We start from the raw sequence: 24886 nt of genomic DNA on the forward strand, positions 1-24886 counted from the left end.
TTCAGTGAACTGCATGGTCCTCTGTGTCCTCTTGCACTCCGAAGCGCCACACGTCGGGTTGGGAGCAGGTCCCTCCTTTGGCCTCTCTTCCTGGCACCGCTTCCTGCTGTGCGCACTCTGCAATGACGCACACCTTCACTTTCCGTGTCAGCAACAGCTGGCGTTCTTCCTTCTGCGGAAATCCCAGCACTCCGGACGGCTTCTGCCTCTGCTTCTCCTTCTGTATCTCTCTTCAGCTGCAACTAATTCCTGAGTTTAAATGTCCCGCTCGGGTATCTTGCTCTACAGCAACTAGACCAAACATTTTGTTTAATAGCACCTTTTGATCCTTACTTACTTGAGTCTCTCTTCCTCGTTCCGGGACTACAGGCATTATGGATCCTGCAGTACATGGTGGTTTTGGTCCTTTGATATTTAGTTAGTTTTGATTGCTTTGTGAACTGACAGTTGTCGGAGTATGAAGATGTTACGAAAAGGGTTTGTGATTTAACATTGGAGCGAGGACCTCCATCTAAGGCAGAATTATGACAATTAGAGGATGTCCTATTTAATTTCTGAACTCCCGAGGTGCACACCTTATTCCATTTAGATGACTTTTCATAGCATGTTCTTTGGGTAGTTTCTTTGGAGGGACTGCATGCCATTAGGTATTTCGGAATTATGGGACCCTCATCCTCACAAGAAGATGAATACTGTGTCCCTCCCAAAGGAGTCACTGCTTCCCCTGACAGCCATATCCTCCCATGTGATCCTCCCTCATGTTACCACCCCCAGGGTTAGGATCAGGTAGCGGCTGCCTTCCACATGCCCAATGGGAAGAGAGCCTAGGTTGGGGTTCAGTGATGACTCTGCAAGATTCCTCACACCCACTGCAACCCCTTCCCATAACAGATGTCCCCTTCTACAGAAATGGTATGGATATTATGGTATCCTTTGAGAGCAGGAAATAACTATATGTCCTGGTGATACTGAACTGTGATACCAGATACTGAAGACAGAAACCTTGGAGTCATCTTTGTATCCTCTATTATCCTTACTCCCTCACACGCAGGGCTTTGCCAAGAAGTCCCATTTCCAACTCTGCCTTCTCAAAGGAATTCTCCCATTTCTGACTTTTCCCGAGCAGCTCAATGTTTCCAGAGCCCTGGTTCTCTCTAGGCTTGACTATTGTAACAGCCTCCTCCTCAATCTACCCTCTTCCACTATGTGATCCCTTCAGCTAATCCAGAATAGAGCATCAAGACATATACTTGGCCTTAAGCCCAGGGACCGCATCTCTACTGCCCTAAAAAACCTCCACTGGCTCCTGGTTGCTGCACGGATCAAATATGAATCCCTCTGCATCATCCACAAGGCTCTCTGGGGCCGGACACCACACTATCTGCAACTCTCTCTCACCAAATACTCTTCTTCTAGACCTCTGCGCTCCTCGGGCATCAACTCTGTGTTTAAAGCGTTTCACTAAACAGAGAGCAGGAGGTCGCTCGCTTTCCTCAGCTGGATTCCTCCGCTGGAACAGCCTCCTGCTGCGTCTTGAGCAGGTCCTTTCGAAGTTCTGAAAACACCTCCAGACTCTCCTCTTTTCCTCCTCCTTCCCTTCTTCCTTCCTCTGCTGATTCCACTGTTGCTGTGATTGGTGTTTTGGACCCTTATGCATCCTCTGGGGCCTCTGACCATTCACACCCAATCTCACCAGCATCTGTCTTCCGTCAACACTTGCCTCGGCACAGCCTCCGTGCTGGAGATTTGCCCTTTTCACCCAACGCGGCTCCTGGCTTCATAGCACTTAACATACCTTGCACTTCATCTGTTGCTCACCCTCTAGCACGGACACCACAGCACCTACCCCACTGCCCTATTCCTTCCTGCACTTGCACGTTCTGAATACCCACAGGGCATAGCAGTTTCGGCCGTCCCTTCCCCCTCTGTATTTTTTGTATTTAATTGTATTGATAGCCCATGTATCCTCCCTACTGCCCTGTGGGTGCTTTGAAACAGAATGTATTTACTGTTTAAGCACTTAACAAGCAAACATTAAATAAATAGATAAATGCTTTGATGCCTTCAAATATTCAGCACTGTCTAAGCCCGTTAACATAACATACCCTCTCAGGGCAGAGAAACCTCCTTAAAAGAGCCAACTGGCACCAAGACAAGTCCACAGGCCCACATGCCTGGCCCCATGCCTGGGTCAAATGCCACCACAGTCATTTCAACGGACTCTAAGCTAGTGGACCACTAACAGCACTGTTATAGATTTCAGCAAAACAAGCAAAGTCCACTTTTGCAACCAAGTGCTTGGTTCTTGTGCATGTTTGGTGCACATTTGACCAGTGGCTTTTGCTGTTGTTGAAAGCAAAGGTTGTCTTGGGAGAATGTGCATGTCGAATAGTCGTTTTGGGCCCCACCCCTTTATGATTTTGCCCCCCATCTCTGCAAGGAACTATGGGAACTTTCCCAAAAAGTTGGATGTGAGAAATGTTCATTCAGATTAGTCTAAGAGCACCAACGTTATATACGTATTTGAAAAATGCTCTTGTTATCTGCAACAGCGACTCTTTAGTTAAGTTGGGCCTGTGCTTGGTAGGCAGCCTCTGTGCATGGCTGCACTCGAGATATTTCTGAATACTGAGAGGAGCTCTAGATAAGGAACCCACAAAAAAAGTCAATGAACTGGGCTAGTAACAATTGCTCAAAGAAAGGTGAAAGTAAGCCTCCGCAGAAAGGGGAAAATGCATGGCAGGGCCAATGACAAGCAGTGCATGTTAGGCTGTTGATGGTGTTGATCTTAGCGAAAAAACTGATCAAGGCTGGTTGGCCTACAGTGTGGGCTGCACTCCCTTATTACGCTCCCTTTTATTACCACTCAAGTGGTCACATCAGTTTTAGATGTCGTTTGTGAAAAAGTAATAATCGTGAGTTGTAGATATTTAGAAATGATTTTTCTGATGCTTGTTAATCTGCTTAGAATCACATGCTGTGCATATGGTCCGACATCCAGTGGTAACCGCGGAGCATTCCATCTTGCCTTTCGGGGACCGAAAGGGGACGTCGGCGTGTCTGTAACACTATCCCTATCGTGGCATGTAGTGTACCCAAAATCCCTCACGCGCCTAGGTCCCTCAGATTGTTTTTTTCCGCCCAGATAACTGGTCGCCCTATAGCAGATCTCTTATAAAGAGACATTGTTTATCTTTATACCGACTTTGTCGGTTATTTCCCCTTAAGTCACTTCAACAAGCAACTTCGGCGAAGACTGCATGAAGTTTCGACGGTGGTGGTTTTCGGCACCTAACACAGTAAGGAGAGTGGGGTCAGGGTGGCCATATCTTTCGTGATGTCTCTCATCTTTCCCCCTCTTTGCCCTCTAGGTCTGGTCATCTTTGTTTATACCTTTCGCTATGGAAAGGACACCATTTAGGTTCTGCCCTAAGTGTAGGGTCAGGTACCCATGGAAAGACGAGCACAGAACGTGTACTTCTTGTCTACCCCTAGATCATGACGAGAAGCGTCATGAACCCTCTTCCCCCACTGCCACACCTGCTGAAAGTGATGGGGGCACTGATGATGACCACACATCCGTGTCGGATGTCATCAACCTTGAGGCGCACACTTCTAGGCCCGCCACGCCCGTCCCGACCCCTCTAGGCCTGACGTAAGTCTCGCTTCAGGGAAAACACCCGGCAACAAGGGCATACAGAAACCACGAAACACTAAGCACACAACTCCACCACCGGTTTCAACGGTTCCGTAGAAAAAGGTAAAAGTGCCAACAGGAGCGCCGAAAATTTCAACAGAATCCTCTTATCTGGTAGATCAGCAGCCTTCCCCGCATCCAAAGCAGCGTCTTGCGACTGGGCACTCCAAAAATAAGGGCGCTACCTCTAAATTGGGTTTACACGCCAAAGCGCGATCATCCGACGCTCCGGCGCCCCGGTAGGCCCTAAATCTACTCCTAGGCCTCCTAGCCTTTCCACAGGCAAAAATTCTACCGCAAGGCCCTCTGATGCTGCGGTAGGCGGTAAATCTACCGCTAACCCGTTACCTCACGCTGATTCAGCGGAGATTGAGCATAGTATCGCAAGGATTACTTCGGCGGTTGGGCTGACGCCTAAAACACTGTCGAATCACATGGAGCGTGCCCCGGACAGGTCTAAAGACACGCCATAGCGCCCCAGTACTCGTGACACCTACGAGGACAGTCAGGAGCCTCTGTCCAACACCCTTGGGGACAAATTTCGATGCCAAAGAGAGGAAGATGACATTTTTCAACCTTTGGGCCCTTCTGGTTCATCTAAGTGGACCAGGGAAATGTTTGAAAGATGCATGGACCATCTTGAAAGGATTGTCTCGCATTCTGAGCATCCTTCCCTTAAAAGGTCTTGTGAAGACCCTCTTTTAGGGTCAACTTCACATTTCCAGGAAAATCTTGACTCTCACCCTTCGGCTTCTGTCCACCATGAAGATGTGGTCCAGATGAACATTTACCAAGACATCTACGACGAGGAAGAAGACCCTTCCTTCCTGCAAGACTACCCTGATGACCAGGCGGATGCCATGGACATCTTGGAAGAAACCCAGCAAGTGGAGACTGAGCCATGGACGCTCCCCACGCAAGATCAGGACACTGATGTCCTAAGCCTGGATTCTCCTCCCACCACTCCGGCCCGCCAGGCCTCGCCTGTAGACGATCAAATGACCTTCAGTGCCATTTTAAGAAAGGCAGCAGAGTACTTTCATATCACCACCCAGGAGGCGGTACCCGAACAAGATTTTGTGGAGGACATTCTCAAAGAGAAATCCCACTTAAGCCAAGCCATTCCCCTTCTGAACTCTGTTAAAAGAAGATTGGCCCCCCTCCCTGGTCACGCCAGCTCAGACCTGGGCAGTGAATCCAAGAGTGGAAAAAACTATTTTGACCAGCTCCTACGGATCCTCAGTATATTAAAGACCACTCCAACCCCGACTCCTTGGTAGTCACTACCACCCGGAAACGGGCAGGGGTACCCCTTGCTACGTGGGAGACACCTCCGGATAAGGAATCCAAAAGGTTGTACGCCTGTAAGCGTGTTACCTCGGCAGCTTCATACACCACACACATAGCGAATAACACTACGCTGCTTGCCAGTTATGCAGACGGCTAATGGAACCTTGTACAAGAAGGTCTCCAGGAGGTTCCTGAACCCACTAGGTCCAGACTTCTCACCATCGTGGCCGAGGGAAGGCAGGTAAATCAGAATATAATCAAGAACACTCTGGACACTGCTGAGACCGTAGGCAGGTCCCTGACCCAGGGCACACTACTCAAGCGGCACGCTTGGTTCCGCAACTCGGGGTTCAAGCCTGAAACACAGGCCGCTCTTATTAATAAACCTAGAGAAGAGACCAATCTCTTCGGGAAAGCGGTTGACGATGCTCTGGAGACGGCCAAGAAAGAGCGTGAGACTCTTAAATCATTACAACAAATAACTCAAAAACCTTCCCCCCCAAAGGGGGAGGCAGTTCTCGTCGGTCCTTTCGAGGGCAATCCCATGCAGGTCAAAACAACTACAATACAGGAAATTGGAACTCTGGACATACATCCGGAAGCCCCGCCAACTACCCACCTAGAGGTTAACGACGCAGCAAAGGCAAAGGCTCCAACCGCAGAGGAGCCACAGCCTCTGGTCAGAAATGACCAACGGATCCAGGCCCCCGGTCGGGGGGCATTTAATATCTTTCCTCGCGGTATGGGAGGGGATAACTTCAGACCAGTGGGTCATAAAGGCGATTCCCCCCGGATACAGCGTGGAATTCGCCCAACCACCACGGTTCAGACCGCCACGTTCACAACGCCTCTCGCCGGACCATCTGCAGATGCTGAATCAAGAGATGGAAGTGCTTCTGGGAAAAGACGCCATAGAAGCCGTCCCTATTATTCAGGTAAACAAGGGTATTTATTCAGTATACTTCCTTGTACCCAAAAAGGACCTCACCATGCACCCTGTTCTAGACCTGCACCCAGTGAACAAATTTATGAAACCTCAAAAGTTTCGTATGGTAACGCTAGAGGAAGTGATCCCACTGTTGAAACCGGGGGACCACATGGCAACATTGGACATGAAAGAGGCATTACCAATTCAAGGTGCTCCCCTTAGGCATTGGCTCAGCACCAAGGGTGTTTACAAAGGTCCTGGCAGTAGTGGCAGCACACCTGTGCAGACTATCCGTCCCGGTTTACCCTGACCTCGACGACCTGCTAATAACAGGGGACTCTTACGACACATGCTTTTTGAACACCCCGAACACTGTGGACCTTCTGTCCAGTCTGGGATTCTCTATCAACGAAAAGAAGTCCAGTCTAGTCCCCAGTCGAGTAAAACAATTTCTGGGGGCTCTAATCCGGACGAAGGACGGCCTCGTCTTCCCCTCCAACAAGAGGGTTCAGAACATGCTTTTTCAGATCCCTCAATATGTAGCCAGTCGGGAGGTGACGGTAGGCAAGGCCATGCGGCTGCTAGGTATGATGGCGTCATGTATATACTTGGTTCCCCACGCGCTCCTGCGTCCCATGCAAGAGTGGCTCAACAGCCAGTGCGGTCAGGCCTGCAGACAATGGGAAGATCTGGTAGTTGTCTCGCCAGCTCTCATTCTCTCTCTGCAGTGGTGGTCGAGGGAAAACCTTTTGAAGGGGAGGTCCTTCACCACCCCGGCAGTGGAAGCCACTCTTACGACAGACACATCTCTCACGGGATGGGGGGCTCACCTACTTCAGCAGACAGCGCATGGAGTGTGGTCCCCACAAGTAGCATCCAACCATATAAATCTGCTAGCGCTATTAGCGGTGTTTAAACCACTGAAAGCCTTTCAGACTCAACTACAAGGGAAGACAGTTCTGGTTCTGACAGACCGCACCACAGCCATGTATTACCTAAACAAACAAGGGGGCACACGCTCTCCAGGGCTGTCCAAGCTGTTCCAAAACATTTGGATGTGGGCTCTCAAACACAAGATGTTTCTGTTGTCCCAACACGTTCCAGGGGAACTCAATCTTCTGGCAGACATGCTCAGCAGAGATGTCCCACTGCCCGTAGACTACGAAAGGCATCTGCGTGAAGACATCGTCTCCAACATCTTCGCAGAATGGGGCTTCCCAGAGATCGACCTGTTCGCAACTCAGGAGAACGCCCAATGCCGAGACTACGCCTCCAGGTACCCCCAGAACTGCTCGAACCAGAACTGACTCTGGATAACCTGGTCAGGGAAATGTGTCTACGTTCCCGCCCGCCACCCCCCACCCCCCAAACCCCTGACGCCTCTACTCAACAAGATAGTGCACAAGATGCACCAGTACACCAGGAACCAGTCACCATGTCAACCCTGGGAAATGTCCCTCTCCTCACTAGTAAAACTACCCTGTCCTTACAACATGTTGTCTCAGGACAGGGGGGAGGCCCTACACCCATGCCCACAAACTCTGAATTTAGCAGCCTGGCTCCTGAGGTCCTAGAGTTTGGACACCTACAGCTCCCTCAGAGATACATGGACATACTCAGGGAAGCTAGGACACCTAACACCCGATATTGCTATTCCAGTAAATGGAAGCACTTTGTCATCTGGTGTAATACCAAGGGCTCAATCCCATCGATTGCTCACCCACAAACATTGTGCTGTATCTGACCCATTTGTTAGACGCAGGACTGGTCTTCAATTCCGAAAAGGTTCATCTTGCTGCTCTCTCAGCCTACACCGCGTCACAACAGAAAGTGCCATGGTGGAAAATACCGGTTATTAAGGCCTTTATGGAAGGGGTTAAGAGAATCCATCCCCCCATTTCTCACCCAGCTCCTTGATGGGATCTAAATGTGGTTTTAACCAGACTTATGGGATCTCCCTTTCAGCCAATGCATAAAGCAAGTCTAAAAGACCTTACTTACAAGACAGCCTTCTTAGTGGCTATCACGTCTATTAGAAGGGTTAGTGAACTACAGGCCCTTTCTGTCCTAGATCCTTTTGTTACAGTCCACAGGGATAAGGTAGTGCTGCACACTCATCCCAGATTTGCGCCTAAATTCATCTCGAAGTTCCATGTGAACCAATCGATCGAACTACCCACTTTCTTCCAGAATACCACAAGCATGGCCAAAAGAAGCCTACACACACTAGATGTGCGCAGGGCAGTCATGTTCTACCTGGAAATAACGAAAACACTGAAGAAAACCAACCAATTTTTCGTTTGTGGCAGCTGGCAGAGAAGGGGATCCTGTCTCTAAATCAGCTAACAGCTATCTCAAGGTGGTTTGTCAAATACATCACACTGTGTTACACTCTTGCTAAGAGAGAACTGGCCTTCAAGCCTAGAGCACACTCTAATTGGGGCACTGGGGCTTCCATAGCATCTATTGCAAATGTTCCCCTCAAGTCCATTTGCTAAAGCGGCAACCTGGAGTTCTGTACACACCTTTACAAAACACTATTGCCTAGACACTTATTCTAGATCTGACTTTCAGGTGGGACAAGCAGTATTAAGACCTCTTTCTCTACTGTTCCTTCTCATAACCGACCTCCAACTCCGGGTACTGCTCGCTAGTCTATGCACAGCATGTGATTCTAAGCAGATTAACAAGCATCAGAAGGCATGCATTACTCACCGTAATAGCAGTTCTGAGGATTGTATCTGCTTAGATTCACATGCGCCCTCCCTGCCTCCCCGCTCGGGGTGGAAGGAACATAGATGTCTTACTACTTTCTCTCTTTATGTACTCACTCACAATAGCCTTGGGCTCCCTCACGGCAGAAAAAATACAATCAGAGGGACCTCGGCGCGTGAGGAATGTTGGGTACACTACACGTCACGATAGGGAGAGTGTTACAGACAAGCCTATGCCGACATCCCCTTTCGGTCCCCGAAAGACAAGATGCAATACTCTGCTGTTACCACTGGATGTCAGACCATATGTACAGCATTTGAATCTAAGCAGATACAATCATCAGAAATGCTATTACGGTGAGTAATGCATGTCATTCATGGATGCAGGGGGATGCCAATGCATTTCGGAGAATAAAAGTCCTTCATCAGGTCATTTCTCATTCAATCTGATGAAATGTGAACGTTTGTTGATTCAGTAAGACACCAATGACAATAGAATTACATTGATACATGCCATAACATGACCCTCATATATTGCCATAATGTTGTTGCAAATTTCCCCATGATATCGATAATTGTTAGAGAACATTGGTATTTCACACCACGGTAGGATGAATGCATCAAATTACAGATGATAGTTTGATTGCATAAACGGTCCAACGATAAACAATAACAATACAACAATTAAGAAGAAAAGGAGAAAAAAAAGAAGAAAAAACAGAGTTAAACAGCAGTTAGATAATGACATTGGTCAAATAAGCTAATCACATGTTTGTTATGTATCAATGCACCCATGCTGTGAACAGTGGGCTAAGAAGGTATTGAAAATATATATATATAACATTGTCAAGTGGACATAGTGTGCTGTGCCCCTAAATAATGGTTATCTTATTAACCATTATTACTAGTTTACCCATACATTTTGGTAATGTGATCTTAGCGGTGGGTTAAACCTGTAGCAGCTCACATGGTCACTCATGCAGCGCTGTAAACCGGTGGAGAAAATTAAGTAACAACTTAAGAGATCTTCTTGTCAATACAAGGTGCAGCACTAACCAACGCATAAACAATAAAAACCATTGATACATGCCATAATATGACCATCATATATTGACATAATTTATTGCAAATTTACCCATGATATCGATAATTGTTAGAGAACATTGGTTTTTCACACCATGGTAGGATGAATGAATCAAAATACAAAGGATAGTTCAATTGCATAAACCACTGTCCAACAAAAAACAATAACAATACAACATCAATTAAAAAGAGAGAAGGAGAAAAAAAGAAGAAAACAGTATCAAGTGGACATACTGTGCTGTGCCCTTAAATAATAGTTATCCTTTAGATGTAGACTAGTCTGCCCATACATTTTGGTAATGTTCTCTTAGTGGTGGGTTAAACCTGTAGCAGCTCCCATGGTCACTCATGCAGTGCTGTAAAACGGTGGAGAAAATGAGTAACTACTGATCTTTCATGTGGTGCAGTGGCACTGACACTGCATGACAAAGATGCGTCATCTGTGTGAAATAATAGGTTAGTTTACGTAAAAAGTAGACTAATCGCTCTAATCTACTAATCATTGGTATTCTTACCTCATTCGCACGTGGCTAGAGCGCATCGTGTCGTGAGAGTAACTAATAATTCGGTAATGACAGAGTGCACCGAGGTCTGTTACAATGTGGGCTCACAGTGGGGGATCTCGATCGCTTAACTCATACACTTGTATGAGATAAGCGACAGCTTACCTGTTCTACTTGGACTGTGGTATCCAAGGATCCACACTGGCAGCTTAGCAGACTGTACTGTGTTGTGTGCGCGCATGCATACTCAAGTAAACATATAGTTACTATGGCAACATGTGCCACTGCTTCTAAAGGGAATGCGGTCGGCCATGCTTGAAGGGAGTGTAAGCAGTCTAAAATGCTAGCTTCTTTGCTTCGTATGCTAAAAGCATTTACTGTTATATTTGCGTTGCTCCTGCTCCCCGATTATTGTAGCCAGGATAAAGTGTGGGCATACGGCACAATTCTCAGACAGACCAAAACAAATAAACAAATCTAGGAAAATATGATGTACACAGAACTTAAATTACATTATCAACTTCAAGGTTCATTGTGGCGTATAACGTGTGGCATTACTTATAGCTCTCAAACAATTAAAAGATTGGGGGAGGATAGTACCATGTCTCTCCCAGGTGGTGAATATGGGGGAAAATGCAGTGCAGTACCATTGTGTCGGTACAATTAGAAATCAGTGTTACCTTGTATGTCAATAGTGAAACCCACAATGTGGTTGTATGTCACCATGGCTGGAACCTCATAAGGAGTTGAGCCATTTCCGTTACATCTTGTTGTTGTTACTCAAAAGATAAAACAAGAATAAAAACAAAATAAGGATATGAAACCAACAGTTCATTGCAAACAGACCATTCTCGTTGCGATGGTGTATTGGGACTGTATTGTAATCTTGCAAATGGATAGTGAGATCCACATGGTCAGTGTGATGTTGGGAACTCATGAGGTGTTTTGCCAAATATGTCACTATGTGAATAAAGGCTGGCCATTTAGGATCATTAATATGAATTCTAAATCAGCAGAAATTAAAAGAACTTAAACTTGGTAGGTGCAAGATGTCTCTGCCTGAGTTCATCATATCTCCTGGGTTGAACTCCAGTTTTATGCTGTCAAGATTAATTAAAAAAAGGGACTTAGTTCTTTCTTTAAAGTACAGTGGGATCCCCAATGCCTCATAGGAAGCAGTTGAGGTCCCGTTCTTCTTTCATTCCTCTGTGGCTCAAGGAGTCCAACCGGTCAATCCAATAGGCCTCTCTCTGTGATCTTAGTTTTTTAAGATCCTGTCTTTGGTTCTTTGTATCTATGGTTTCCATTACTTGGAACTTTAATTGAGAAACGCTGTTTCCTTTCTCGTTAAAATGTTTTGTTTTGTGACAACTCATGTTAAATCCTGTTCTTAATGCAGCTTTTGTGCTCGTTAATCCTGATGCATGTTTTTCTGCCTGTTTCTCCAACATAATATATGCCACACAGGCATCTTATTCAATGTATTATGTAGTCCTACGTCCCATCCCCTTTCATCCATACTGTATGGCGTCCCTGGCTAGGGACGGGAGATGGAACCTTTTTCACCAGAAAAAAATGTCTTCCCGTTTAAATTTAGAGGCGCGCGGGGCACGGCCCTGGGAGCATGCGTTCCCCTGACTCCACCCACCAGCACCACTCCCCAGTCCTCTTTTCCACTTCGACTGGAATGGACCGATTTCACCAGCGCTCCTGGGTTAGGCTTCGGCCTAGTAATTCCACACGCTCTTCCTCCGCAAAGTATCTTTGTCTTTTGGTCTTTGTTTCAGATACTCTCTCCTCCTCAGCGCATGTCGACGTCATCGGGCTTCAGCAGGTGTCCAGCCTGCGAGGGGCGCTTCCCTACGTCCGACCCCCAAGCTCTTTGCCTGCACTGCTGTGGCCCATTAACGGCTGGGAGGGTTGTTCCACGTGTGACGCACTTACACTGCATGCTCGGAAGAACAGGTTAGCTCGGTGGAGAGAGGTCTTTGGAAGGTCGCCTCCAGAGGACTTGAACAACTTCATCAGACACAAGTCAGAACCCAAGGTAGGGCCACTCTTTTCATCTGCACCCTGCAAGGGCGACTCCTTCCCCAGGAAACGTCAGAGCGGGACGGACCGGTTAGGTTCTAGCACCAGCAGAGGTACCGAGGCTGCTTCAGCTACCAGACACCAGGCTGAGGGGTCGTGAGAGCCTACCGGTTACGTTGCTGAGGGACTGCAAAGTTCTATTACCGGGTCTTCACCCGAGGGGCACGCCTACTACCGGAAAAATGTCTGAGGGGCGCCTGTATGCTGCACTACCGGCAACACAGCCAAGGGCACACTGCCTACCAGATCCCGGCCTGAGGTGCAGGGTAGGCCTCAACCAGTACTCCTCCAGCTGCACCGGACCAACATGACACTTTGGTGGACACCGATGAGGAGGAGGAGCCCAACACGCCTTTGTCTGGCAAGGCATTTCATGAACGGATCGCAGGTCTAGCCGAATACTTGGGGCTCCCATAACCTGAGGTTGAACAACCAGAGACGGGGGTTCTGGCGTAAGTCCTCACTCTATGCCCTGCGGCTAGAAAAGGGATTCCGATGCAAAAGGACGTTGTGGCTCTGGCCATGAAAGGCTGGCTTAAACCTCACGCAGCGCAGCTGACCAACTGGCGCCTCGATGCCAAGTGCAGGCAACTGGAGGGGGATCCACTCGCTGTCGGCACACCCTCACCCACACTCCTTGGTGATCGCTGCAGCCTCACTCTACTCCAAGCCGCAATCATCCTCGGCTACCTCAGCCTCGTCACTCCTGGGTAAGGAGGAGAAGACCTTGGAGGCGTATGGAAAGAAGGTCTATTTTCCAGTGCTTCTTTGCACCTGCGTCAATCCAATGCGGACGCTATGCTTGCTGCTGTCAATCAAACGCTTTGGTGGGAAATAGCCGGAACTTCCAGTACAGAGTCAGGCATGCTTCAAGGCGGGGCTGGTGGAAGCAAAAATCGTGGCACAGGACATAATGGAGTCCACCGTGGCCCATATAGACACCTCAGGCCATGCCATCTGCATCGCTACAGACATGAGAAGAACAGCCTGGCTACGGGCTACCAAGGTCAACCCGGACATCCAGCAGCGCATATTGGACCTTCCATTCGAGGGTGGCAACCTTTTTCATTCCACTTCCGATGAGGAACTTGATAAGAAGAAAAACAGCCCCCAGACTGCAAAGTCCGTATCTATCCTCACGAAGTCCACGCCTAAGACCTACAGCCAGAAGCACCAGTGTTCTGGCAAGGGTCGGGCCTTTGACGGGTTCCGAGGCTTCCAGGAACGTAGCTCCAGACAGCCAGACCAGTCTCCAAGCCAGCACTGCCGCAAACAGCACAAAGTGGGGAATAAAGGCTTTTTTCAGGCCCCCTCCTCAGTCCCTGCCTCGGAGGGAAAAAAGGCATGACACACTCATCCGGGTCCACGTGTCTCCAGTGGGGGGCAGGCTTGCCCTTCACTCCCAATGCTGGTGCAAGAGGTCCGCGGAGCCGTGGATCCTGTCAGTGGTGTCCACTGGCTACCACCTACCAATCCCTCCTCCCCTCCGCTCCCACAGATTGGGACAGCAACTCGGTTGGCGGAAATTCGATCGCTCGTAGAGAGTCGGGCAGTGGAAGAGGTCCCAGCCTCCGAGCGGGGTCTGGGCTTCTATTCACAGATTTTCGACATAAACAAGAAGAACCAGGCAGGCCTGAGAGTTGTGTTGGACCTTTCCACCTTCAACCTTTCCCTCCCTCTTCAAAAGTTCAAGATGGTTACCCCCACCTCTTACAGCAGAGAAATTGTGCAGGGGAGACTGGATGTGCTCCCTGGATCGGAAGTCCCTACACGTCCCGATCTGGCAGCCCCATCAGTCCTTTCTGAGGTTCAGGATCATGGGCTTTCATTTTCAATACACAGTTCTGCCCTTTGGCCTCAATCCAGTCCCCAGACTTATGAACGCAGTGGCAGCCCTTCTCAGGGCCCAGGGTCACCATGTCTATACATACCTAGACGACTGGCTCGTCAGGGCAGGATCTCCAGAGCCTGTCCAACCCACCGCCTCCGCACTCATGAATACTCTGCACGAGTTGGGATTGTCCATCAATCTCAAGAAGTCACAGTTGGAGCCCACGCAGAATCTAACTTTCCTGGGCCTCAACTGGGATTCGAGCTCTGAGAGAGTTTTCCCCTTGGAGGACAGGATCACAGCCATCAAGAGAGCCAAGGGGCATTTCCTCAGCAGGGCAGTGACCTCAGCATGGTGGTACCAACACCTCCTGGGCATTATGGCAGCATGCCTCCTAGCAGTGCCACACGCAAGGCTCAAGATGAGACGCTTGCAGCTGCACTTCGCAGCCTCCTGGAGTCAAGAGACTGGTTCTCAGGCGGAGCTGGGCAGCATCCCACTTCAGCTACACCAAGACCTAGCATGGTGGAGCATGTACTACAACTTGTGGATTGGCAGACCCTTCCGGCAAACCGGCACTGCTGGTTACCATCACCACAGACTCATCCCTAGAAGGCTGGGGAGCCACCCTGGACAGCCACAATGTCCACTGGGTTTGGTCCCGTCAGGTGCAGGAAGCTCACATAAACTGGCTCGAGTTGAAGGCCATCTGGCTCGCTCTCAAAGCTGTTCTCCTGATGGTCCACCAGCATGTATTGCATCAACAAGCAGGGTGGCAACAGATCATCTCCCCTCTGCGCTCTAGCAGTCAGCTTTTGGGAGTGGGCTCTGGTAAACAACATACACTTGGCTGCAATCCACCTGCCGGGGGAGTCCAACCTAGAGGCGGACAGGCTCAGTAGGCTGGGTGCGGACTGTTACGAATGGCAGTTTAACAAACAGGTCCTTCAGGGGATCTTCAACAGATGGGGTCATCCTCAGGTGGATCTCTTTGCCACCTGGTCCAACAGGAGGTGCCCTTAGTTTGCATCCTGGCAAGGACAGGGCTGGGGCTCTCTTGGCGATGTGTTTCAGATACAGTGAAACAACATGATCGCATATGCCTTTCCTCCCACGACTCTGGTAGACAAGGTAATCTGCAGGATAAGGGAGTCCTGGCACCTACGTATCATTCTGATAGCACCTTGGTGGCCGGCGAGGCCATGGTTCTCGGTACGGCACAGCCTGTCCGATCATCCCCCGATGCACCATCCGCTGGCCTCATCTCACCTACTAGCTCAGCAGGGAGGCATGGTCATCCACCCCGCCCCCCAGACGTTAGCCCTCGCAGCTTGGTTCCTGAGCAGGTCACACTGAAGCATCTGCGTTTGTCACAGGCTAACTTAGACCTCATAAAGGGCGCTAGGAGCGAGGATACTAGGAGCAAGTACAAGAGCAAGTGGACTAGGTTTTGTCATTGGCGGAATCAAAGGCTGTCAATCCGCTGACCTGCATTTTGGACGAGGTGCTATCCTTCTCAGCACACCTTGCACACTCGAGGGTCCAAGTAGACACATGCTGCACCTATCTGGCGGCCATCAGAGCCTATTGGAACTCGGAGGAGGAGGTCTTTTTATCCTCCAACCCGTCACTTGGTGGGCCTCACCAGGCTCTACCCACCTATCAAGAAGCTGCACCCGGTGTGGGACCTCAATGTAGTCTTGGGCGCCTTGTCGCATACACTATTTGAGCCAATGGTGTCCGCAGACCTCAGGCTAGTCACCATTAAGTCAGCCTTCTTGGTGGGTCTTACATCTGCACCCAGGGTCAGTGAAATCCAGGCACTGGTGGCTTCAGAGCCCTATACTACTTTTCATAAGAACAAGGTGGTGCTTAGAACTCACCCTGCATTCTTACCTAAGATAGTGTCCTTGTTTTATCTGAATGAGGAGATAGTGCTACCCACTTTCTTCAAGAACCCTAAGGACGAAGCCCAGAGTGTACCGGATTTCGGGCGTGCCCTAAAATTCTACCTGGACAGAACCAAGAGCTTCCACAAATTAGAGGCTCTCTTATAGCAAGATGGATGGTTTCGGCCATCAAAGACGCTTTTGAGGGGCAGCACAAACCACTCCTGGGAAAAATGCATGCTCATGCTATCCGAGCCAAGGCCATGGCGGTGGCTTTCAAGAGGCATGTTCCGTGGCAGGTCATCTGCACTACTGCTTGAATGCCAGTTCCAGGTCGGACGCGGCATTTGGTCAGGCAGTATTAAGGAACTTGTTTTCTTAGGAGCGTCACCTCTCCACCCCGGGGCTACATTCAGTTGTAATCGCCCATACAGTTATGGAGGAAAGGGGACGTGGTGTAGGAATAATGATAAATTAATCACTGTAGTGACCAATGTACTCCTAGTCCATAGTCCCCTCCCCCCCCTTTGCTCCATATGTCCTACCACCTTCCACCTTAATACTACTGCTGTCATTAGGCAATGGTAATATTGTCGACGCGTCAAAGGGGACTGAGGAGTGGCACCGGTGGGCGGAGTCAGGGGAGTGCATGCTCCCAGGGCCACGCCCCGCGCACCTCTAAATTTAAATAGGAAGATGACGTTTTCTGGTGAAAAAGGTTCCGTCTCCTGTCACTAGCGAGGGACGCCATACAGTATGGAGGGAAGGGGACTATTGACTAGGAGTACGTTAGTCACTACGGTGAGTAACTTATATTTTTTCCATCAAACAAGTTGCATATACCTTCAGTTGTATTTTTTTTACCAGTGTGTGGGTGAAATACTCAGTACCCTTTGATGATGTTATTACAATTTCCGCTATTAAGGCATGGAAACGTTCATTGGTTTTTATTGTTTATGCGTTGGTTGGTGCTGCATCTTGTATTGACAAGAAGATCTCTTAAATTGTTACTTCCTTTTCTCCACCAGCTTACAGCACTGCATGAGTGACCATGTGAGCTGCTACAGGTTTAACCCACCGCTAAGAGCACATTGCCAAAATGTATGGGTAGACTAGTAATAATGGTTAATAAGATAACCATTATTTAGGGGCAGAGCGCAGTATGTCCACTTGACAATGTTATATATATTACATAGGAACATAAGCCGGAACAACAGCACGCGCAGACTGACTCCGACCCGATACCCGCACCAAAGCTCAGCACCCGGTGTATACTGAGTTGAAGCTGCCAACAGAACACCACTCCTCTCACTATCCTACTCCCTTCTTCACCTTACTAACCCATCCCACCTTTATCATTTACAGATCCACCTGAGCGCCTGGGGACCAATTCCGTTGGTGACGGTGCGCGGTACAAATACCTTTAACATTTAACATATTTTTTCAATACCTTCTTAGCCCACTGTTCACAGCATGGGCGAATTGATACGTAACGATCATGTGATTAGCTTATTTGACCGATGTCATTTTCTAACTGCTATTTAACTCTGTTTTTTCTTCATTTTTTCTCCTTCTCTTTTTAATTGTTGTATTGTTATTGTTTATCGTTGGACTGTTTATGCAATCGAACTATCATCTGTAATCGAATTACATTCATCCTACCGTGGTGTGAAATACTAATGTTCTCTAACAATTATCGATATCATGGGGAAATGTGCAATAAGATTATGGCAATATATGAGGGTCATATTATGGCATGTATCAATGTAATTCTATTGTGATTGGTGTCTTACTGAATCAACCAACGTTCACATTTGATCAGATTGAATGAGAAATGCCCTGATGAAGGACTTTTATTGTCCGAAATGCATTAGCAATCCCCTGCATCCTTGAATAAATAATTTCGGAATATCTACAACTCACGAATATTACTTTTTCACAAACAAACCTTGTTAAAAACCAATGAGCTTCAAAAGGAAATAATCTGAATTTCTGGTCTACTATCTAAAACTGATGTCACCACTTGAGTGGTAATAAGGGAGTGCAGCCCACACTGAACGCTAACCAGCCTTGGTCAATTTTTTCACTAATACTATTTTGCATGCCCAGCATGGAGTCATGATATAGTGGGCTGCACCTCACTCATAATTGCAGACGGATTAAACCAATTTTGACCTTTTAACAAATAAAGAAGAAGCTACTCTTAAGTGGTGCCCGCTCTCCGCTTCGAGTGATGGTGTTCATCTTGCCTCCTCTGAGCATGATATAGGTCTTCTAGAAAAACATAAAGATCATCCCTTGATAATGGATTTGCTGTCCAGATTTAAATAAATATGGTACTTTTGTGCATTTCCAAGTGTGTAAAGAAAGCATCATGATTAATCCGTCATATTTTGTTCTTGGCCCACAGTGAGTCTGATCCTGGTTCTATGCAGTGGGTGGAGTCCGACACCCTGTCTGGTTCACAGTCACCACAATCTGTGGGAAGTAATGCTGCGGACAGTGGCACTGAATGCCTATCCGATTCTGCCATGGATTTACCAGATGTTACTCTTTCATTGTGTGGAGGCCTCAGTGAAAATGGGGAAATCTCTAAAGGTATGTACGAATACCAGAAATCTCAAAATGTGCGTTATCCCTCAATCTGGCGATATTTGCTGTGAATGAATGTTAGTTTGTTTAATGCTTGCACTGTAATCACATCACCACTAGACACATTATGACTTCAACTGACTTGTATTTGTTGCCTGAGAAGTGAAAGGAGGCGGGAGATTATAAGGGCCACGCAGTGTTTGAGCTTGTGTTTTATGCATGACCTTTGCTAGGAAGTTACATAGATGTGCCTGTGACGGAAGGGATTGCTGTCCTTAAATTTAGTTCCCAGCATTTGTTAGTAGGTTAGCCATTGTTTGCTTGGGTCATATCCATGGATTTTGTTATTCAGGGAAGAGAAGACAGTCACTGGTAAGTGTGTGTTTTTATTTTTTAAACTTTTTTTAGGGGGGGTTGCTTAACCCTCTAGTGAGGACTGTGCAACAATCTCACCTAAAGGAAGAACAGTGTTTCTTACCAAAAGGCAAGACAGACTCTCTAAAGCCATAGCTGTGGCAAAGCAACCAGGCGTAACTCAAGGGGGGAGGGTATTAGTGAAGTACAGTTAATCCACACAGTTAACCAAAGAAAACACACAAAACTGACATACTAAAAATATAAACTTTTAAGAAATCACACACACATTTCAATAAGGTCCAATTAGTACTTGGGTTAAAACATAGCACATAGCAAAACCTCATGAATGTATACAACAACCCCAAGCCCTAAGGGAACCATATGTCAGGATACACTTACACTGATGGTACCAGACCCAACATGCCATATCACACTCGTATAAAATAACTGGAAGTTATAAATTGCGACAGGGGTGTAATAGTAATACTTTTAAAATCATAAAATATTAGTGGTAAATGCTAAAATTATACTCTTTATCCTAAAACACCATTGACCGAGGGGGGACCTACGAAAATGTCCAAATGCAGCTAAATACCATCAGTAGCTTTCAGAGTTTCCAGTAAGGTAATAATTCCCCATAGGAATCAACGGGCCAAAGTCAGTAGGCACAGCTGCCGTTTTGGGAAAAGGAAGGACATTTCTAGTTCTATCCCCTGAAAGGGTGCAGACAGAGGAGACTGACACACCGGTGGCATAGTGATTGCTGAAGACTTTTATTTGTGTGAAAATAAAGAGAAACCTCGTCATCTGAGGGGTTTCCCTGCCTCTACTAAAATGTTAATGGGTCTGTCAGGATGTCTTAGTAACTTAAATAATCCATCGTCTTGTGTCAAAATGTCCCTATATCTGTCCCTTACACTTATAACTAAACTAATCAGTTGTACCAAAGTTCTTGGTACAGGAGAATGTCTCCCTCCTCCTGGACTGGGTGGCACAGTTCTGGCTGCAAGTTCCTTACCAGGTGAAATTACTCTGTTCTCCTGGTTTAAGTACTTCACAAACAGATCCTGGCTTCTCTTCTTTCACGAGAAGTACTTGGTACACTCTCCTGCCACAGTGAAGGCATCAGGAAGAAGGACACAGACAACTGATTCACTTTTCCTTAAAGGCAAAGGTTTATTTCTTATATGTCAGGATGGATAAGGCCTAACTTGCCATATGCTAAGTTGGAATTTCCCTAACTAAAGAAACTTAGGATAGTCTGTGTCAGTAAGTTCAACTCAAAAGTCTGTCTGTGTCCAAAGCCTATACTTGCCCTCACAAATAAAGACATACAATGTGCAGGGATGTCAGCAACCAAAGAAACAGTGTTCAAAATAATGTTCCGAGCATCTTCCAGCTCCTGGCTTGTTTTCAGCTTCTCAAGTTCAAAGCAGTTCCACAAAAAAGACCACAGGTTTCTCCTCCCCAAGTTAGACAAAGTTTCACCAAATTTGCTCGGTGTTCCCTTCTCCATGTAAAACACAGTTCCACAAAATGTCCTCAGGGTTCCCTTTCCCAAGGACAACACGGTTAACATGACTTTCAATTCAACTGTCTTGGCCGATTTTATTTACATGCTTTTCATATGCTCTCTTTATCCACCTTTCTTTTATGCTCTTGAACATTTATTAGGCATTACCACTTCAGCCTCTTGAACCTTCTTGGTTTGCTCCCGATAGGGGTTATTCGATCTAGACGCAGTTGTTGGACCACACAGTTCACCCATCACAAGTCACACAACCGATAACCATTGGCACTTTGTAATGTTCAAATGACTTTCCTTGGACTTGTCAACGCAGATTTCCTTCAGTAACTGTCCTTGGTCTGTGTGCACTTTTGTACTACCTTGACAGCCTTTCAACTCAGCTGACATGTGACTTTGACATACTTTACTTTGTGGCATTTCATTTTGTCACACCTTGCTTTCACACTATTCCATAGTGCCTCTTAAATGCTTTTGGTTCGCCTGCTGGGGTTTCATTAATTGCTTAGTTAATTTGCACTTTCACTCCATTCCAAAAATGCTTTTTACTTGGTTTCAATGCATTCAGAATGTTTCATCACTTTCCTTTCAATCAAGCGGAATTTCATATACATTGTACATTTCTTTCATTAGTTCGGTATTCAATAATTTGGCAGATCTTTTGCAGTTTGTTCATATTTCAATAATTCACGTTTGTTAGCAGACCCACTTGTTGCATACTTTTACTTGACCAGCATCTGCTGTTACACACACCATGCGCTTGGATCACCCCGGCCTGAGTGATCCTTTCCCTGTCACTCACCAGTGTGGGGCGGCTCCACTGGGTGCTCTGGCTTTCCTTTCGGGTTCTCGCTCGCTCCTCTCCCTCTCTCTGGGAGCTCCGGCGAGCAACACTCGCTTCCTCCAGGCTTTCCGGCAGCTGTCGGCAGCAGATGTGTTCCCCACTCCCAATGGGGAACACACGGCACAGGGCTCTGCAGAGCTCTTGACCCTCTCGCGGCCTGCTCTGGCCCCGGGATGCTTTTGGCTTTCTTGCAGTTGTCGGCATCCTTTTCACCGGCCCCTTGTCTGGCTGCTCCGCGTCTAATTGTTGCACTCTCCTGCCCAGCTGGATATCTCTGTGTTTCTCTCTGGCCTCTCTTCATATGCACCTGTGAACCATTAATTGGTTGCAGGTGCAAGTCCTTTGCCTGACCATGATTACTTCCGTCACTGGGACATGCCTGACTATAGTAGTTTTCTACAGTCCTCTTCCTCGTCCCAGTACCAAAGTGGTGTGCACAGAGGGTAGTGTTCATCACTCCTAGTTGCCTCTTCTTCGTCCCAGTCTTAAAGGGATATTCATAAGGGGCCGTTGGAGTGTATACCAATGGGGAAAACTGATAACCTACAAAGGTGGAGGGAGGTAAAATGTATTCTGATAAGGGAAAGGGGGATAACGTGCCTCACCTAAAGGCACCTTTCCTCCACTCCCCAAGGACCCTCCACCCAGGTGGCGAATATCCACTCCCAGGGTCAGGATCCAAAAGCAATTGCCCTTCCTTGGCCACCTGAGAGGAAGACCCAAGAGGAGTAGATGGGAGGATGCCCTTGGGTTCTTCACACCAAGTACTGTGACCCGGCGGAAGATGATTCGTAATCTTCTTTTCTTGTGGGTGCAGGTTCCAGGCCCGTATTTCTCTGTGGCTTGGTTTTGGCAGACCTGGTTCACTCTCCTGCTAGGTACTGCTACGAGGAAAATTATTTCCAATTTACTTTCTTCCTGTATGCTTCAGGAGAGGTCTGCGACCAATGACTGTGCAGAGGAAGATGTCTTCCAAGGCACTTAACTACTTCTGTCACACCCAGTCCCAACCTGGACTTTCTCTCTCCCGTTACCAGCCTCCCGGGAGCTCTTCACCGATTCTTCACAGGGCTGCAGGATGTTGCTGGTACCCACAGCATTGTTTCAAGACCACCTGGCCCACCCGCTTCGGGTCACTGCACTACATTTCAGCTTCCAGCTCTGGCTCAGACTCCCACTCACCTGGGTCAAGGATTCCCCTCTACAACCTCAGGACCAACCTCTGGACCTAGGGGGAGGGTTGCTTTTGACTTCTTTTTCATCCTCTCCTTGAACTTCCTGGTTTGGTTTGTCTCACACGTTGGTGCTTTTTCTATCTTTATAGCAGTTGGTTGGCAGTGGCTGGCATTAGGAATCGGGTCCTTCTTCAATGTCTTTAGCCCTTAGATCTTCATTCCTCTGAACCTCCTCCTTGTCTCAGTGCTTCTACCATAAATCTCCCTTGGGTAGCCAAAGCTCCCCTCGTCATAGTAAAAGTCAAGTCTGTGGCCCTACACAAGTAAATGGGTTGGTTAGGGGCGTGACTGTGGTCTACAGGGTAGGGAGGTGAACTGGATAGTCCCAGCCCTTTAAGGCGAGTAGCAGTACCCTGGAGATGGGTGGGGATGCAGATTGTATTCGCACATCAATAATTGAAACGACTCAGGTAGTTTGGCAAAAGGAAGACTGTTTTATTTTCAATTGTCTAAAACGGAATACAACAAACATCAATGCACTCGCTCGATCCTCTTACTCCAAGCATCTTATAAAAAAAACTGGGTTCTTATACCCCAAATTAGTCATCTGTGACATTAACCTGCATCACTTCCAACGTCATCTTATGTTGCAAACTACAAAAACCTATGGGCAGTGATGATAGGTTCTAAGCGAATATCTAAGCATAAACTCTATACTAGTATGGGTCCGTGAATGAAAGTGATAGGGTACTTAACATCAGGTGTGGCAACTAAGCCCTTCCCTCAAAATGGCCACTATGAACGTCACTAAATGTACAATGTCCCATTGGCTATAAAAACGATAGGACCCTTAATTACGTGGTCCTCTACAATTGGTTGGCTTCTAACCTCTGTCGGTACTTTTCCACCTACGTCTAGCAGCAGGCTGGCTGAACATCCTGGTGAGCTTGTCTTAGCACCAGCTTCCCACCAATTAGCATACCAATCCATCATCACCTCAATGGTCCACTGTCAATTAGGGCTTTGAAGCTCGTCTTTGAGAGTACTCTTAACTCTGAGAAATTCAGGGAGTGAAAGCATGGTCTACCCTCGTGCGTAGGTGTGACCATCTCATTCGTCCAACTTCATCATTCCACGTGACTAGAGACCTTGGAATCGAGCTTCTTGTGCATTTAAAATACCAATTTCTAATAGACCTCTGACATGTTTTGTTCATGCCTTCTGAACAGTTCTGTTCTTTCACACGATTTGTATCCAATGTCAGTTTGCTCCAGTTTTATAAGACCTTGGCTTCTTTGGCTCATACGACTTTGCCTTCTGAGATTCATTTTGTTAATTCAGCTGCTTTTTTTAACTGCAACACACTGAAATGAGGCCTTCCTTCTCGTTACTGTTCAGCACTGCTATAATGCGTAGTGGCAACATCCATCCTTTACTTGTCCTTATGTGTTTATGTGTATATATATATATTTCTGAGGCTTGTGGAATCTGCTTAGATCACATGCTGTGCATAGGCCGACATCTAGTGGAAGCTGCGGAGTATTACAGTTTGTTTTTCGAAACTCGAAAATGGGCGTCGACACAGGCGTGCCAGTAATACTATCCCTAGTGTGACGTCCACTGTACCCAAGATCCCTCACGCGTCTGGGATCCTCAGATTGTTTTTTTCCGCCATACTGGTCGGAAGCATCTTGCGGAGTCCCCTGGCCTTAGCCATACTTTTGCTAATTATTGCAATTTAAAATTATTTATTGACATCCTTCCCCACCCCAACGTCGACCATCGACACTCGACGACGGCTGGAGAAGACATCGACCGTCGGCTGCTGCACGACGGATCTGGGCCTCGGAAGGCCGCTGGCGTCGGCCCGGGCCTAGTAGGCCGCTGGCCTCGGCCCTGCAAGTAGGGAGAGTGGGGGGTGGTACATACTCTTCACTCTTGGTATATAGGTACACCTTATATATTTCCTACACTTACCAGCCCGCTGCCTCAAGGTGCGTATGGAGGGTACCCCTTTCCAATTCTGCCCCAAGTGCAACCGCAAATATCCTTGGGTCGACAGGCACGCCACGTGCAATCTCTGCTTGCCGAGGGACCACCCTGAAGCGAACTGCAGAGCGTGTAGTAGGTTTAAACCTAAAACACTTAAGGACCGTTCGACAAAGCGTTGGGCCCACCACGCCAGGCAGGCAGCCATGGCAGCGGAGGGCGCCTTCAGCGATGGCAGCGACGCCGTACTTTCGGACGGCGAGGGCATTACGGCGTCGAAAGACTGCCGAGCGCAGGTCCCCGACCTCGGAAGGTTGTCCGGCAGGGCGGCTATGGGGAAGACCCCCGGCGACGCAAGCGCTACACACCCTACACACA

The 24886-nt window shown here is 47.7% G+C and overlaps 1 protein-coding gene across 4 annotated transcripts in view; it reads left to right on the plus strand.

The window, feature by feature from the left end:
• The window catches only part of LPIN2 (lipin 2), an 819298-nt gene that overhangs the window by 454512 nt on the left and 339900 nt on the right, over positions 1–24886 (plus strand). For all 4 annotated transcript variants that reach the window (XM_069620856.1, XM_069620855.1, XM_069620857.1 and 1 more), the window contains one exon: positions 18437–18624. In XM_069620856.1, the coding sequence (XP_069476957.1) occupies positions 18437–18624 (188 nt within the window). The remainder of the gene's footprint in view (positions 1–18436; positions 18625–24886) is intronic.

Source organism: Ambystoma mexicanum, chromosome 5q (assembly GCF_040938575.1).
Source record: "Ambystoma mexicanum isolate Mex_15411 chromosome 5q, UKY_AmexF1_1, whole genome shotgun sequence".
Taxonomy (NCBI): domain Eukaryota; kingdom Metazoa; phylum Chordata; class Amphibia; order Caudata; family Ambystomatidae; genus Ambystoma; species Ambystoma mexicanum.